This window comes from Liolophura sinensis, chromosome 8 (assembly GCF_032854445.1).
Source record: "Liolophura sinensis isolate JHLJ2023 chromosome 8, CUHK_Ljap_v2, whole genome shotgun sequence".
In the NCBI taxonomy this organism is placed as follows: domain Eukaryota; kingdom Metazoa; phylum Mollusca; class Polyplacophora; order Chitonida; family Chitonidae; genus Liolophura; species Liolophura sinensis.
In genome coordinates, this window is record NC_088302.1 from 42,026,085 (window position 1) to 42,042,247 (window position 16,163).

At 39.4% G+C, this 16,163-nt stretch overlaps 2 protein-coding genes across 3 annotated transcripts in view; one reads left to right on the forward strand and one right to left on the reverse strand.

Moving 5' to 3' along the window:
* LOC135472232 (structural maintenance of chromosomes protein 5-like) overlaps nt 1-2,753 on the reverse strand; it is a 39,316-nt gene extending 36,563 nt beyond the window's left edge. Inside the window, exons 1-3 of one of the 2 annotated variants that reach the window (XM_064751630.1) lie at nt 2,724-2,753; nt 2,317-2,456; nt 1,159-1,353 (exon numbers count right to left, since the gene is read on the reverse strand). In XM_064751630.1, the coding sequence (XP_064607700.1) occupies nt 1,159-1,353; nt 2,317-2,390 (269 nt within the window). In that variant the 5' untranslated portion in view covers nt 2,391-2,456; nt 2,724-2,753. Of the gene's footprint in view, nt 1-1,158; nt 1,354-2,316; nt 2,457-2,654; nt 2,672-2,723 lie in introns of those variants that run through there. The other variant, XM_064751631.1, reaches the window with a different exon arrangement.
* Nucleotides 2,754-2,863: 110 nt separating this feature from the next.
* LOC135472597 (vacuolar protein sorting-associated protein 45-like) lies at nt 2,864-15,504 on the forward strand. Its single transcript, XM_064752168.1, has 14 exons — nt 2,864-3,021; nt 4,797-4,992; nt 5,316-5,395; nt 7,936-8,004; nt 8,487-8,624; nt 8,991-9,101; nt 9,412-9,546; nt 9,940-10,050; nt 10,679-10,846; nt 11,482-11,640; nt 12,471-12,581; nt 13,411-13,532; nt 14,059-14,190; nt 14,807-15,504. Exons 1-14 carry the CDS (start codon nt 2,929-2,931, stop codon nt 14,880-14,882), a joined length of 1,701 nt encoding a protein of 566 aa, XP_064608238.1. The 5' UTR covers nt 2,864-2,928; the 3' UTR covers nt 14,883-15,504.
* The last annotated feature ends 659 nt before the right edge of the window (nt 15,505-16,163 follow it).

The window sequence follows — 16,163 nt, forward strand, 5'->3', positions numbered from 1 at the left end:
GAATTTCTCTTTTGTTTGCAGGCCAGTCTAAATGTCCATGTGCCATCATACCCTCAGTACAAAACCTGAGAATGTCTCATGTTTGCAGGCCAGTCCAAATGTCCATGTGCCATCACACCCTCAGTACATACTCTGAGAATTTCTCTTTTGTTTGCAGGCCAGTCCATGCCAATGTATTTATAGTGGAAAGCCAAGCCAAAGATAACAGACCCGACACCAGTCAAATACTTATAACATTTACACGTATATTTTACCAATGTCTTCTTCATTCCTGTAAGCATCTGATGTAATGTGTTTTGTTGTACCCTGCTGCATTTCTGGTGAAATAAATAAATAAAATAAATAAATGTTTTACAGGCCTCCTAGCAGGCAAGTAACCAGTATTCCTGACATGACAGCCACAGGCAACTTTAAAGGGGCATGCCACTGAGAGTTAAAAATTTGTGCTGTTATTTTTTACATCATCTACATACAGTTGAGACTTTCAGATGTCTACTGACAAGTATCTGACTTTCAGTGAACAATCAAATGTTCAATTTCATCCGGGGTTTCCCTTCGACCCTCAACTGATGTTGCTATATTTAAAAAGACTGATTCTTTCAGATCAGTTACCTCCCCTTGTCGCCTAGATGATGAGAATTTGTTTAGCAAACTTGAAGTGTCAGACACGGTATTGTGTGTAATCATGCGGTCTACCACACGACTTTAGCTCTGCCGTACAGATCATCGGGAATTAACACTTATAAACCATTACTGACAGAAAGGAAAATCGTACTTGGTTTTCTAGACTAATAATTCACTTTCAATCTACTGTATTGTTTACGTCTGCGATCCACAAGCGAATGTTACACATCATTTTCAGAACTCAAAAATTCTGAATTTCTTTTGGAGGTACGTGTGTATGTCCCTTTAACGGATTCAGCTCAGATCTTACATTTTTTGATTGTCAAGTGACACATAAAATGCACCAAATGTCTGACTGAACTGTGTATGACTGCCAGGGGTTACCGTGTATTACCGCAACTGGCGGGTAAATGAGGGTAAACTGTGCACTACACCTGCAAAAAATAAAACTTATTATTGTTATAATCCTACATGTCATTATATTAACTTATAAAAACAATCAGTGTGTTAGTACAATTCCAGTGTATTACTCACAGCTCAAGTTCAATTTTTGCCTTGTCGTTGCCATATTTAATATAGTCTGAAGGCTGGTGAGCACGACCGAGGAAACTTGTTTTTCCGCCAAGTCCAAGACAGATTGCGCAGACAATGGTTGACTTTCCTGTGCCATTTGGCCCAATGATAACATTTAGATAAGGTCCACACTGAAATTCCACCGAGTCATAAGTCCTGAAACAAGACAAAAACATAAAACATCAAATTTTCTTGTTTTTTTTTTTCCTTTTTGAGTGATTTATTAACAAGTGTTTGTAATATGAAAGGGCATTTCTTGACTTATTCTACTCAAGCTTGAGTTCCTAGTCATGGAACTTCAAGTTCATCCAAGATTAAATCCATGCAAAGCCATTACATGCTGGTCTGCTTGGTTTGGTGTCTGATTGCAAGAGAAATTTTAAGATTATGGCCATGTATTCAGCCTTTTAGAATATTTTTGATCATTTATTTCATTTGTGCTATATGCTGTTGTCGAGAATATTTCTATTAGGGGCAGGTGGTCAAGCATTTAATTTATTTATTTATTTCAATGGTGTTTTATGCCGTACTCAAGAATATTTGACTTATACAACTGCAGCCAGAATCATGGTACGAGGAAACCAAGCAGAGCCCAGGGGGAGACTCACGACCATCTGCAGGTTGCTGGCAGACACTCCCACATACGGCTAGAGAGGATTCAAGTATTTAATGTGTTGAGACTGTAAACCATCATGTTGCCAAACTGGCTGTTTTAATGAACATTGATACTAGGAGAGATTTACAATGAATAGAAATGCCACGATGATAAAGTCTTGGAAGTCTTTAACATCTCTGAGCAGAAGGTCTGACGTCAACACCGTGATATTATGATCAAGCAATTGACAGTATAGATTCTCTACAAAAATCAAACGTTTTTAGGGCAAGGGCTGTGTTGTTAAATCATGTGAGTCTGTAAACAATAAAGAACTGGAGGCAAGACAATGATAAGGGCAAATTGTGAATAGTTAAGTTTAATGTCAAACTTTTCTTCGGTGTATGCTTCACTTTATTTAGGGTGACCTCAGCTAAATAATCATAATTACGTCTGGTCTATTACCATCTGCTTTATGGTTTAAGACATTGCGTAGTTTTTTTTTGGGGGGGGGGGGTGCTGCTTACAATACATTTTCCAGTTTGACTCTTAGTATGGATCCTTCGACATAATCGGCTGCATTATCACCGGCTGCAGTCATGATGGAGGCGCTGTAGCGTGGTCGGGTAGTGATTGACAAGCCGTCAACCTACACAAGGCCTGAAATCTACAAATGGAAAAAAATACAAAAAGAAATTAACAAGGCCACGGGAAATCCCCAGATGAAGAAGCCCGATATCATTTACTTCGGGAATGTAAGGTATGATGCGACGCAGTTTAGATTGTCTTTGTAAAGCGCATGCAATATGTTTTGACAAGCAATGTGTTAAGAGCTTGAATTTGAAGACAACTCGTCCAAAAATACTTTTCTGAGTGACTGGTTTCTCATATACAAGTCGAATACGCTCACTTCTAACAAGGACGTCAACCTTACTTCCTCGATCTCCTTTCGCGCGGGTTCATCATCCTGGCAATTTGACATTTTCACCAATCAGAATACGCCGAATCAAAAGTCCAGCTAAACCGGAAGTAGAGTTCACCGACCTACTGAATACTTCCGGAAGTCATCAGACGTGTTTCGCTTTGACAGTTCATCCCTTCACTATTGCTTCATCACATATTTTGCAATTTATTTCAAGATGAACGTGGTGTTGGCTGTGAAGCAGTATGTCTCCAAAATGATAGATGACAGTGGACCAGGCATGAAAGTCCTATTGATGGATAAGGAAACGGTATTGTTTGAATTCAGCATTTAGTGATTTGCTTCATCCTCGTTTCCATGAAAGACATCATGTAATGATCATGTAAACAGTTTTTGGTAATTTTGTGATTTGAGTTGCTGTTCTGACGAATATTTCACTTATACGACGGTGGCCAGCATTACGGTGGGAGGAAACTGGGCAGATCAAATGGGTCTGGTCGAATGGGGGCGGTCGAATGGGGGCAGGGGTGTGGGTAACGGACCGAATGGGGGCTGGTGTATAGGGGCTCAGAGGGGTTACTATACTGGCCCAAAGAAACCATGCAGTATCTGGGTATATTCCACCTTGCCCTCACTGCAGAGACACGGTTCACTGTGCTTGGGATACTTTGGGGGTGTTCTCCGAGTACCGAGCAAGATCAACGATGACATATCGGTAATTTCTGAAAAAAATCGGACCGTTGACAGAAAATGAGCTTAAAATAGAAGGGTAATTAACAGGTATAAAAATACCCCCAAAATGAAATATTTTTTCAAAAATAAAAATGCTGATGCATGATTTTCTTCATTTAGCATAGAATAGTAATCTCTGTGTTATAGTTCCTTTTCATGTATCCTTTAAATACTGCTTGTCACATCACATTCAGAGATACTGATAGTTTCAATTGAAGCAGTCTCACATGGTCTATACTATATCTGTAGTCCAAGTTCAGCGACTAGTAGGTCCAGAAAAAATAATTGGATACACCATATAAATCATGACTGTTCAAGCTCTAATCAGAGACCCTGATCTTCACACATGAGGTAAGGTACAAATTGCAGTGCAAATAAACATTGCACATACCTCTAGCTGGTTAAATCCATGTCATATCATCACCTTTTCCCTTTGGCACCTAAATTTTATAAGGGTATGAATGCAATAAAGTGTAACTTATAGCAAAAGAGCAGTCAGGCTATCCTGTCGCCGATGATTTCAAGACACTGAGCCACCATTTGCTTCGTTGTTTAACCAGGTCACAAGGAAACTTGATTCATCACCAGCAGTCAAACTCTTGGACTTCATAATTCATAATTTACTTAATTTCAAAATATGTTACAAAAATATTGCAAAAATAATCCAACAGACTGAAAAAAAAAGAACATGTTCCCAAAATTGTATTAAGCTGTTCAACCATTTGGCTCTCGTCTTGGAAACATGACCTTACCACAAATAACCTGGAGGCTTTTCTCTGAGAAATAATGCTTGATCAGATTACAATTACAAAAGTGTGTGAGGTGATGGGAAGGAGAGATGTTATGACATCCTTTGACCAGCTGGAGATAGTGTTTATTTGCGTTGCAGTCTCAGTGTGCTAGGACTAGTAAGTACGTGTGCACTGTCATATACATTGATATGTGTGTACATATTAGCTTTATCAGGAAATGGTCTGCACTTGTTAGCTGCATGTTTATATCATCTTTTTATCATGACACATATCAACAAAGAGAGTTTTTGGGGGTTTAATGAACTCCAAGCATTTAAGGAAAATGACCACAAATAGAATTGGATCAGACAAGATTATTTTTTAGCAAACAAAAATTTCTCCCAAGTAAATTTGAGATTGATAAACCTTGGTTTACATACAGGGTTTATAGCCTGTGAACATCGTAAATGAGGAAATCATTTACTGTTATTCAGGTCTCTATAGACATCAGTGAATTGAAAACCTGATAAATACATGTCCATATATGATGCTGGGCCCTCATTGCAAAAAACAATCACAAAAGATTTACATATGTACATGTGTCATTTTTGTATTTGTTCAGACGAGTGTAGTCAGCATGGTGTATGCCCAGTCTGAGATATTACAGAAGGAAGTGTATATGTTTGAGAGGATTGATTCTGGTGGTAGAGAGACCATGAAACATCTCAAGTGTATTGCCTTTATGCGGCCCACTAAGGAAAATGTAGAGATGCTTGCTCAAGAGCTGAGGACTCCTAAGTATGGACTATACTATGTCTGTAAGTGTTTGATGATCATGGCTGTCATGTTTTTATGTTACTGTAGACATGTGCATATAATTATTATTCAGCATATTATTATTAGTACAATACTTCAGCAATTGTATTACTAGTATTACATTGTATTTTTTGCAAGGTGTTTTTATGAAGGCATTATCCTGTGTAGACTGATAATATAATACTTCTTGTGAAACCCTGAAATTGGGCAATTTGACCAGTGTGGTTTTGCATGAATTGCTCTGAAAGTTGCTCTTTCGTGTGTGTGAAAAGTTGAGAAATTAAGGTGAGTGGATTTTACCAATATATTTGTGTTTGTATTCAAGATTTCAGCAATGTGATCAGTAAGCAGGATGTCAAGACTCTGGCAGAGGCAGATGATCAGGAAGTGGTGAGGGAAGTACAGGTGAGCTGGAGATGATGAGTTGTTATCAGTGGTTATTGGACCACATGCTGTGATATACTGACAGTGATGAGGGAAGCACAGGTGAGCTGGAGATGATGTGTTGTTATCAGTGGTTATTGTGTCACATGCTGTTATATACTGATAGTGGTGTTGGAAGCACAGGTGAGCTGGAGGCGATGTGTTGTTATCAGTGGTTATTGGACCACATGCTGTTATATACTGATAGTGGTGTTGGAAGTACAGGTGAGGTGGAGATGATGTGTTGTTATCAGTGGTTATTGGACCACATGCTGTGATATACTGACAGTGATGAGGGAAGAACAGGTTAGCTGGAGATGATGTGTTGTTATCACTGGTTATTGGACCACATGCTGTGATATACTGACAGTGATGAAGGAAGTACAGGTGAGCTGGAGATGATGTGTTGTTATCAGTGGTCATTGTGTCACATGCTGTGATATACTGACAGTGATGAGGGAAGTACAGGTGAGCTGGAGATGTGTTGTTATCAGTGGTTATTGTGCCACATGCTGTGATATACTGACAGTGATGAGGGAAGTACAGGTGAGGTGGAGATGATGTGTTGTTATCAGTGGTTATTGGACCACATGCTGTGATATGCTGACAGTGATGAGGGAAGTACAGGTGAGGTGGAGATGATGTGTTGTTATCAGTGGTCATTGTGTCACATGCTGTTATATACTGATAGTGGTGTTGGAAGTACAGGTGAGCTGGAGATGATGTGTTGTTATCAGTGGTTATTGGACCACATGCTGTGATATACTGACAGTGATGAAGGAAGTACAGGTGAGGTGGAGATGATGTGTTGTTATCAGTGGTCATTGTGTCACATGCTGTTATATACTGATAGTGGTGTTGGAAGTACAGGTGAGCTGGAGATGATGTGTTGTTATCAGTGGTTATTGGACCACATGCTGTGATATGCTGACAGTGATGAGGGAAGTACAGGTGAGCTGGAGATGATGTGTTGTTATCAGTGGTCATTGTGTCACATGCTGTTATATACTGATAGTGGTGTTGGAAGTACAGGTGAGCTGGAGATGATGTGTTGTTATCAGTGGTCATTGTGTCACATGCTGTTATATACTGATAGTGGTGTTGGAAGTACAGGTGAGCTGGAGATGATGTGTTGTTATCAGTGGTTATTGGACCACATGCTGTCATATACTGACAGTGATGAGGGAAGTACAGGTGAGCTGGAGATGATGTGTTGTTATCAGTGGTTATTGGACCACATGCTGTGATATACTGACAGTGGTGAGGGAAGTACAGGTGAGGTGGAGATGATGTGTTGTTATCAGTTGTCATTGGGCCACATGCTGTAATATACTGATAGTGGTGAGAGAAGTACAGGTGAACTGGAGGTGATGTGTTGTTATCGGTGGTCATTGGGCCACGTGCTGTCATATACTGACAGTGGTGAGGGAAGTACAGGGGAGCTGGAGGTGATGTGTTGTTTCATTATCAGTGGTCATTCTGCCACATGCTGTCATATACTGACAGTGGTGAGGGAAGTACAGGTGAGCTGGAGGTGATGTGTTGTTTCATTATCAGCAGTCATTGTGTCACATGCTGTAATACACTGACAGTGGTGAGGGAAGTACAGGAGGGCTGGAGGTGATGTCTTGTGTTGTTAACAGTGGTTATTGTGCCACATTCTGTAATATACTGATAGTGGTGAGGAAAGTACAGGTGAGCTGGAGATGATGTGTTGTTTCATTATCAGTGGTCATTGTGCCACATGCTGTAATATACTGATAGTGGTGAGGGAAGTACTGGAGGGCTGGAGGTGATGTCTTGTGTTGTTATCAGTGGTCATTGAGCCATGTGCTGTCATATACGTACAGTGGTAAGAGAAGTACAGGTGAGCTGGAGATGATGTGTTGTTATCAGTGGTCATTGGGCCATGTGCTGTCATATACTTACAGTGGTAAGAGAAGTACAGGTGAGCTGGAGATGATGTGTTGTTATCAGTGGTCATTGGACCACATGCTGTCATATACTGACAGTGGTGAGGGAAGTACAGGGGAGCTGGAGGTGATGTCTTGTGTTGTTATCAGTGGTCATTGTGTCACATGCTGTCATATACTGACAATAGTGTTGGAAGTACAGGTGAGCTGGAGGTGATGTCTTGTGTCGTTATAAGCAGTCATTGGACCACAGGCTGTCATATACTGACAGTTGTGTAGGAAGTACAGGTGAGCTGGAGATGATGTCTTGTGTTGTTATCATGCTGTCATATACTGACAGTGGTGTTGGAAGTACAGGTGAGCTGGAGGTGATGTCTTGTGTTGTTATCAGTGATCATTATTAACACTAATGGCTTTTTTTGAATTACTCCAAGTTTTGACACTTTGAGAATATATGATAATCGTTATAAACTTGTGTAATTTAAATTATGATATCATTCTGATTCCTCATGTGCAAATTTATGAATTCCTTTGTACTCACGGTAAAGTATATGGTGGTCATCTTAATATAAATTAAAAAGCATCTTGATTTTTTTTTTTTTTTTGCAGGAATTTTTTGCAGATTACATTGCTGTCAATCCACATCTGTTTTCACTGAACATCAGCCAGTGTTGTAAGGTATGCCATCGACCCTAATGTTGTAGATAACTTTGACAAAGAGAAATAAGTGGACAAAGCTGGATAGAAAGCCTCTGTTTATATTAATGGCCGTGTTTGAATCATAATATATAGCCTCATGTCTGGGGGGTCGTCAAGTACCAGTGAAAGAGTATTGGTATTCTCCAAGCTGTGTCTAATTTCTATCACCCATGAAATGGAGTAAGATATTTTATTCAAGTGTTCTTGAATGTGGTGAAATAGGTTAAATAAACAGGTTAAAGCTGAAATCCTTCTCTCTGTTACTAATATTCTTGTGACAATAACATGAAATGGTCAACAGCACTTGGGTGTCTGTTCACTGAAGACAACTTGTCTGCCATCAATATGATGTTTATCTAGATGTGAGAAAGTTCATCAGTAATTTGCCAGATGACAGTGGTTTTACCAGGGCACATGTATTATGCATAGATGTTCAAGATTTTTGATTGTTGACATTACAGGGGTTAAACTGGGAAACTCGCTCGCTGACGCGCACAGTCCAAGGTCTCACCTCAGTGCTGCTGTCCCTGAAGAAATGTCCAATGATCCGATACCAAAACTCCTCAGAGATGGCAAGACGCTTGGCTGAACTTGTGCGAGTAAGTCCAGGGATATGCCTTCAGTTCTGCTGCATGGATCTTCTGGAGCATAAAGCTTGAATAACTGGAGAGAAACGGGGGCTGCAGGTGATGGTGGGGGTTGCTCTGTATCAAGGTGACAGTTCACATCCACTTTGGGAAACGCATTGGAAATGTTGTATTATTGTTTTGTTTAAATATATTTTTGAAAGCAACATGTACAGACTACTTTTGAACTAGTTTGTTGATCTTCAAGTCCCTTGTCATTTGAACATTTCAGATCAATATGTTATGTCATTGCCCAACATTTGCATCTTACACTTATGTAAAATTGTGTATTTATTCAAAAAAAGGCAACCATTTTAATGTTGATTTGTCTTTTAACAGCAAATGATCAACAAAGAAGCAGGGCTGTTTGAGTTCCGGAAAACGGATGTGCCACCAGTGTTAATGATCCTGGACAGACGAGATGACTGTGTGACACCCCTCCTTAACCAGGTGGGTCACCAGGATGTTGACCAGAACAGATGCTTTTAACAATATTCTGGTGGACATAATACATATGCAGCCACAAATAACTCTATATGTCTGTCCTACAGCTGGTCATTCATTTGCTCTGTCATTTGGGCAGTCAAATTTTTGATATGCCATCTATTAACATTCTTGTAGTCATGGGGCGGGGGAGCTGAGGGGGCTTTGTGGCCGAGGTGGTTAGCATGCTCTTACTAATGTGGTCACTGCGAGTTCAGCTCATGCTGGATAGAAACACTTGTATCGTAAATGTTGATTTATGTCTTTGTTGTGACAGTGGACGTATCAAGCCATGGTGCATGAATTACTGGGCATTAAAAACAACAGAACCAATCTATCCAGTGTTCCTGGTGTGTCACGTGACCTACAGGAAGTGGTTCTGTCAGCTGAGCACGACGAGTTTTACGCAAATGTAAGTTCTGGTAGTGAGGGGAAATTGAGTACCTGTGTTATATTGAATTTTAACTATGGCATTCCAGTGTTAAAAGTTGAAAAGTCGACTATCAAAAGGGGTATAGAGGATTTCTGTCCATGCTGCTTCAAACATTTCGGCAGGGTTATTTTTCTGTACATCTATTTCCATGGCTATTTATGGCTGCTGAGTATAAAATTCGGATGTTTTTTTTTCGCTGGTGTGCTCTAAAGGCGAATTATGCAGCATAGTTGTATGTAACTGTATCTCAAGACATAATTGAATGGAGATTTATGAGGTTTTATTGAGATTAATTCATCATCTAAACATGCATAGGATATGTAGAGATGAGGAGTGCTGCAGCTCTACTGCTATGTTTTTTTATTTTTGCAGAATATGTACTGTAACTTTGGGGAAATAGGAACAAATATTAAATCCTTGATGGAGGAGTTCCAGAGGAAATCCAAAAGTCAGGCTAAAGTGGAGTCTATAGCAGATATGAAGGTGGGTAGAAATCATGTGCCTGTAACACAGAGCTTAAAAACCGGGTGTAGATCGACCTAGTGACTGAGAGCAGCTGGCTTTTTGGTGACTGGAAGCAACTGGTAGCAACAGGAAGCAGCTGGGAGCATACGCTTGGGTGCTGGTGGTACATTGTAGTTGACGTACGTGGGCATGTGTTCACCAAAAGTTGAACATGTCTCCAGTTGAACAGGTGTCCAGTTGTCCTCCAGTTGTGCTGATCTAGATAATCTTGCACACAGTTGAACACCTGTGCGGACTGAAACTGAATCTGGGTAGGCATTGGTAAATGCTGATGGTCGCAAGACGTTCACAAACCGTTAGTCTTAGATTGCTTTGTCGAGTTGGACCCAGTTGCTTGGGATAGCTAGTTGACATATGCCCAGCTTAACATTCCCAGTGTGACGTTGGCTGTGGAGTTGTTACTTCAGATATTACAAGTCATGCAATGCACTAGGTTCATGTGTGCAGGTAATGACACTCTACATCTAGATTGAACTCCAATCTTGCTCTTGTGAAGTTTCTATAGATGGGACTAAGACAGTTTTCCTGCATGTACACAAACCAAAAATACGGATGCAGTGATGTTCCAAATGTGTTTTTTTTTCAGGCTTTTGTAGAGAACTATCCCCAGTTTAAGAAGATGTCTGGGACAGTGGCTAAACATGTGACAGTGGTCGGGGAATTGTCACGACTGGTTGGCTCCCACTGTCTGCTGGAGGTGTCCGAGTGTGAGCAGGAACTGGCCTGTCAGGGAGACCACTCAGCCAGCTTGCAGGTACATGCAGAATTCATCTATAAACTGTGATTTATTTTATTGTACTGGCCTGATAGTTGTTCTTCAGGCTGTACTTTATATAAGAATAGTTCACTCACGCCCAAAGAATTTTCTGTACTGTTCAGCAGGTAATAAACCTAATTTCACAATGCTGTCATGAATTAAAACAAGTACAAAATAATTTTTCAAAAGCAATTTGTCTTGTTATCTACTTTTTCGATTTTCATATGGGCTTTTTTTTCTCTTGGCATGCATGTATATCTGTTGTCTGTTAATCGTTAGGACTTGAAATTTTGGCAATTGGTTAAAGATGTGCAAAACTCTTTCGCTTTGATATCAGTATACATACCTGTATAGGATAAGGTGATTTTAGCTGAATCTATTTTCCCTACACAGGGAGCTGACTTCGTAACACTTCCGGAGGAAAAAGTAGGATTCAAGCCTGCTGCAACAAGCTAGACTGTTCTGACTAACACTTTAGTCCAATGAATGAATGAGGGTTCTCTTGGTAAAATGAGCATCTTTAATTGTAAAGAAGACTTGGAATTTTTGTATTAAGAAGACTAGCCTACATAGTCAAGCCTGTGCTAATTGTAAATATGTATGTGTATTGAATTTCACGGATTTTATTTCAGAAAATCAAAAGTTTGCTGAGCAATGAACGAATTACGTCGGTGGACATGTTGAGGTTAGTGATGCTTTATGCACTGAGATATGAGAGACACAGTAATAATGATGTGTCAGGACTGGTGGATGCCCTGGGCCGGAGAGGAGTGACAGACAGACAGAGAAAGGTAACTAAAGCCACCTACAGTAGACTTAGAGTCATTAGTGTATTCTGTTTGGTGTTTCAGTGTTTCCTTTTATAACTTTCTAATTCTTACTGAGGGAAGGTTTGTTGTCCATATTCAGTTGATGGAATATCCATTGACATGAGAAAAGCCAGTTTGCAATTTTCTTAAACACCCTCTCTTCAAAAGATAAAAAACCAGAACAAAAAGAAAATTGATGTTACATTAAAACCGTGTCTGAAAGAAATCTGATCTAAGAATTCTGCATCAGTCTAAATCCACTGATTGGCTGTGAGTTGGTAGCTTCCTCTCTGGTCGTAGTTGGGAAGGTCTGGCAGCAATCTGCCAAATCTGGTCGTACAATATAAGTTTCTCCCAGGCTCTGCCCGGTTTCCTCCAACCATAATGATGGCCGATCTTGTATAAGTAAAATATTCTTGAGTAAGCTGTAACACCGGTCAAATAAGTAAATAAATAAATATAAATAAGTTTATATTTAATAAGTAAATATTATTAGATCCAGTGACTCCAACCTTTTTTTTTCCTTCATAAAATCAATATGTTTAACATCAGTAAACATAATTAATGCTAATAATCATGATTGTCATCATATAAATATATATATATTTTAAGGCCACCATTTTCTCATATTTGACTAGTTAGTCATTTACTTAGACAATTTTTAGTGGTCTTTTGTGTGATTGTTACTGCATTTTGAGTCTACTTTGTCCCAGAGGAAACTTTGCTTAGTTGTCCTGTTTTCATGGCTCATTAATGTATGTACAGACATCTCATACACTTTCCCTCTTCATTGAGAGTTACTTTTCTTTCAGCTGGTTGGAGCTCTCCTGGACTATGGAGGTATGAAAGCTAGAGGCAGTGATTTGTTTGGATCAAACCAGGATCCTGTTGCCATGACAAAGAGATTCCTCAAAGGTTTAAAGGTAAAAGATGCACATAATGCCAGTTATTTTCGTCAGTATTCTAGATCATCTCCATATTCTTCCTGTGGTTGCTAATTTTTACTTTAAGTTTGTGATTTGATACCATTGACAGTAGGACAAACTCCTTATCAGTGTGTCTCCAACGAGAACTTGGGGTGAACATTTACCAATTCTTATCACTTTGTTCACGTTTGTCATTTAATCTTTATTGTGGGAATATATGTATGTCATTGTCGAATGTTTAAGATTGTTTCTTCAGTTGTTGTTTGAATTGTGATGTTAACCTTGGACGGGTAATGTTTTAGTTCACCCTGTGCCTCCAGTGTTCATGTAATCTTGGTTGTGGTAAGCAGTCAACAACACTTGTACAATTATTCAGTGCATTCATCTTCTATGAGTATGGCGTAGACACTAACTTCAAGACCATGATCTGTTGTTGACTCCCAAGACCATAATCTGTTGTTGACTCCCAAGACCATAATCTGTTGTTGACTCCCAAGACTATGATCTGTTGTTGACTCCAATACCACAATCTGTTGTTGACTCCATTACCATGATCTGTTGTTGACTCCAATACCATGATTTGTTGTTGACTGCAAGACCATGATCTGTTGTTGACTCCAAGGCCATGATCTGTTGTTGACTCCAATACCAGGATTTGTTGTTGACTACAAAACCAAGATCTGTTGTTGACTCCAAGACCATGAGCGGTTGATTTTAGTATTTGGTGCAGGGAAACTGCATCTTTTAATATTACTCCAAACCTTGGAAGCTTGCAGCGGTAGTGTTCCCTCAAGTGTATAACTCATTCTTGTGCACCTTTGTTTAGGGTGTGGAGAATGTGTACACACAGCACAAACCTTTACTACACACCGTACTGGATCAGTTGATTAAGGGAAAGCTTAGGGAGTCAAGTTATCCTTACCTGGGCACGGGGCAGCTGAGAGACAGGTGAGTCCACATCAGATAGCAAGGGATAATCCTTATCTATCACAGAAAAAAAAGCAGGCAGGTGGTAGACACAGTTACTGGTGAGTCTGCATCAAGTTGACTTACCTTTATACTCTCACGTGGGCGAGTTAGATTTACTTTAGCACAACAGATTCACATTCATGTATGGTGAGTTGCTGTCTGATCAGAAATTGTTGTGAATTACTGTGACCTTAAACCTTCTCCATGACCATTAAATTACATGTACTTATTTCGCCTGATTCTGAGAGTTCCGTAGAAAGATGTTTTGTGGTTTGCCCACAGTTTCTGGTTATGAAATGATCATATTATACTTGTATACAGGGCCTTATGATAATGTTCAGACAGTTATGAGGATTTCGCTTATGCATGTACATGTTTTCCAAGACATATTAAAAGCCTTTTGAACAAATTTTTCTAGCAAGGAACTGGAATTCATGATTAAAGTTTTCGAAGCTGATATCAGTACAGTAAGGTTGTTGCTGTCTGTCTGTCTTTACTTGTGCAGGCCACAGGACATAGTGGTATTCATCATAGGTGGGACGACATATGAAGAGGCTCTGACAGTTCACAATTTTAACAGATCTACACCTGGAGTTAGAATAGTACTGGGAGGAACATATGTACACAACTTCAAAAGGTAAGACCATAAAGCAAAGAAGCTGGCATACTGACTTGCTTTTAATCACATGTACAAGTACGTGTAAAGATACTAGTATATCCATTTTCAACTACATTGATGTTAGTGGACCAAAAAATCTTGCTCCAGTGTTTCAGGCGTTGACTGTCATTTGTACGGGAAGTCCTTGGACAGCTTGAGTGACTTGTATGTAGTAAATAGGTCTTTGTGAAGTGCTTTCTACATTATGGAGTGGTACTGTACTCGTCCATGTTGTGTTGACTTGGCAGGCATCTCATCCAATACAAAACCACTACAAAGTGTACAAAACACTACACAGTAACCAATAGTATTACCCTAATTCCTCAACCTTTTTGTATATGAAGAGACATATCGTATCCTATATGGAGACAAAACTATGGATTAGCCATTTTCAGGGCTTCACAAAAAGTCTAATTTTATAAGTCTACAGCGAATTTTACTTACATGTACAGTATGTCTTGTATCAGTCTAGTGTTAGTTCATCTTCCGTACAGGGTTATTACAAATGCTTTGCAAACCATAAAAAGCAGTCTTTGCTGGATAACTTGAATGTATGATTTTGCTGACATGAGTCGTGCCCCTTTGTTGTTCTCAGTTTCCTGGAGGAGATCTCACAGGCTGTGGAGGGTCAGGAGCCTAGTCGACTGAGCACACGAGGCAACCGATGGTGAAGAAGTGGCAGAATTAAAGGAGGGTTGGTATATGTGCATCGCTATAGACAGTGCAAGGTGCCAGGAATATTCCTGCAGCAGGTTAGTGAGGCCTGGGAGGTCCCCTCCAGCAGTAAAAGTTTACATTCCATTCATATGCAGGAAATGCTGATCAACTGGAAAGATAACCAGAAATAAAGGAGCTTGATCTGCTGGATGGTTAACTGAAGGGCTTGTGGGATAGGAAAGATACAAGAGGCCGTGATACAGGCGGATGGAGCTGATAAGCTGGTCGTGTACCTGGATGATAACTGTATATGTGAAGAGTATTTTTTAGTCTGCTATTGACACATGTTGTCACATCATACTAAATTTTATATATCTCTTATGGTTATTTACACGCATGTCCTGTTTTTAAGAATGTGACTGGGCCTATGAAGATAGGTGTAAAAAAGGAAGTCAGCTATCAAAAAGTTGGGAGAGCAAATGCAAATTTATGGAGAAAGGTCCATGACTGCAATTAGTTTGATGTCTTGGCATGAATGGATTTTATCCTTTTTTTTTGTGCGTGAACTCTTCATATGATAGGGCGATTTTTTCTGATGCAGATGTGCCTGTGTACAATGATGTTGTCTACAGGATATATGATATCTGTTTTTCAGTGTCTGGTGCTTTGTCAGGTGTAGAAACTCTGTACTCCCACTGATCAATTTTACATAATACTGATGTAATGTTCGGCTGAAAACTGATAGCTTCATTGTGACTCGATATTGAAAGGATCATACAGTTCTAAGAAAGACATCAATGCATGCATTTCTGTATATGTAGTGGTATAGAATAGTGACTGGTGAGGAAGAAAAGGTTTCTTTGTAGGTATCTTTTACAGAGGACTACAGTTGCGTACTAGAATAAAACGCGTAAGACTGGCTGAACAAAACAAACTCCTCAGGGGCTTTAAGCCCATTGTTCAGGATTGGATACATAAAACCTCCATTAATAAAATATCAGACCAGCAGTATGAATGATCAAGGATTGTTGTCTGAATAAAAATGTCATCTTTCTGTTTCACTTCCTGTTCCCATATTCTAGTCATCAAACATATGTAAGTTTTTTCCCTACGTATTCTGTAGCATGCAGAACATCTAAATTCATAAATAAATTCTGCTTGTGTTTTTATATGTTAACATTGTTTTCTGTATATATGAACACGTCTTAATGATTTATGTAAATAAATCATTAAGACGTGTTGATGATGTTATAATAATTGCCGAAAACACAAAATATTTCGTCACAACAAAGCTT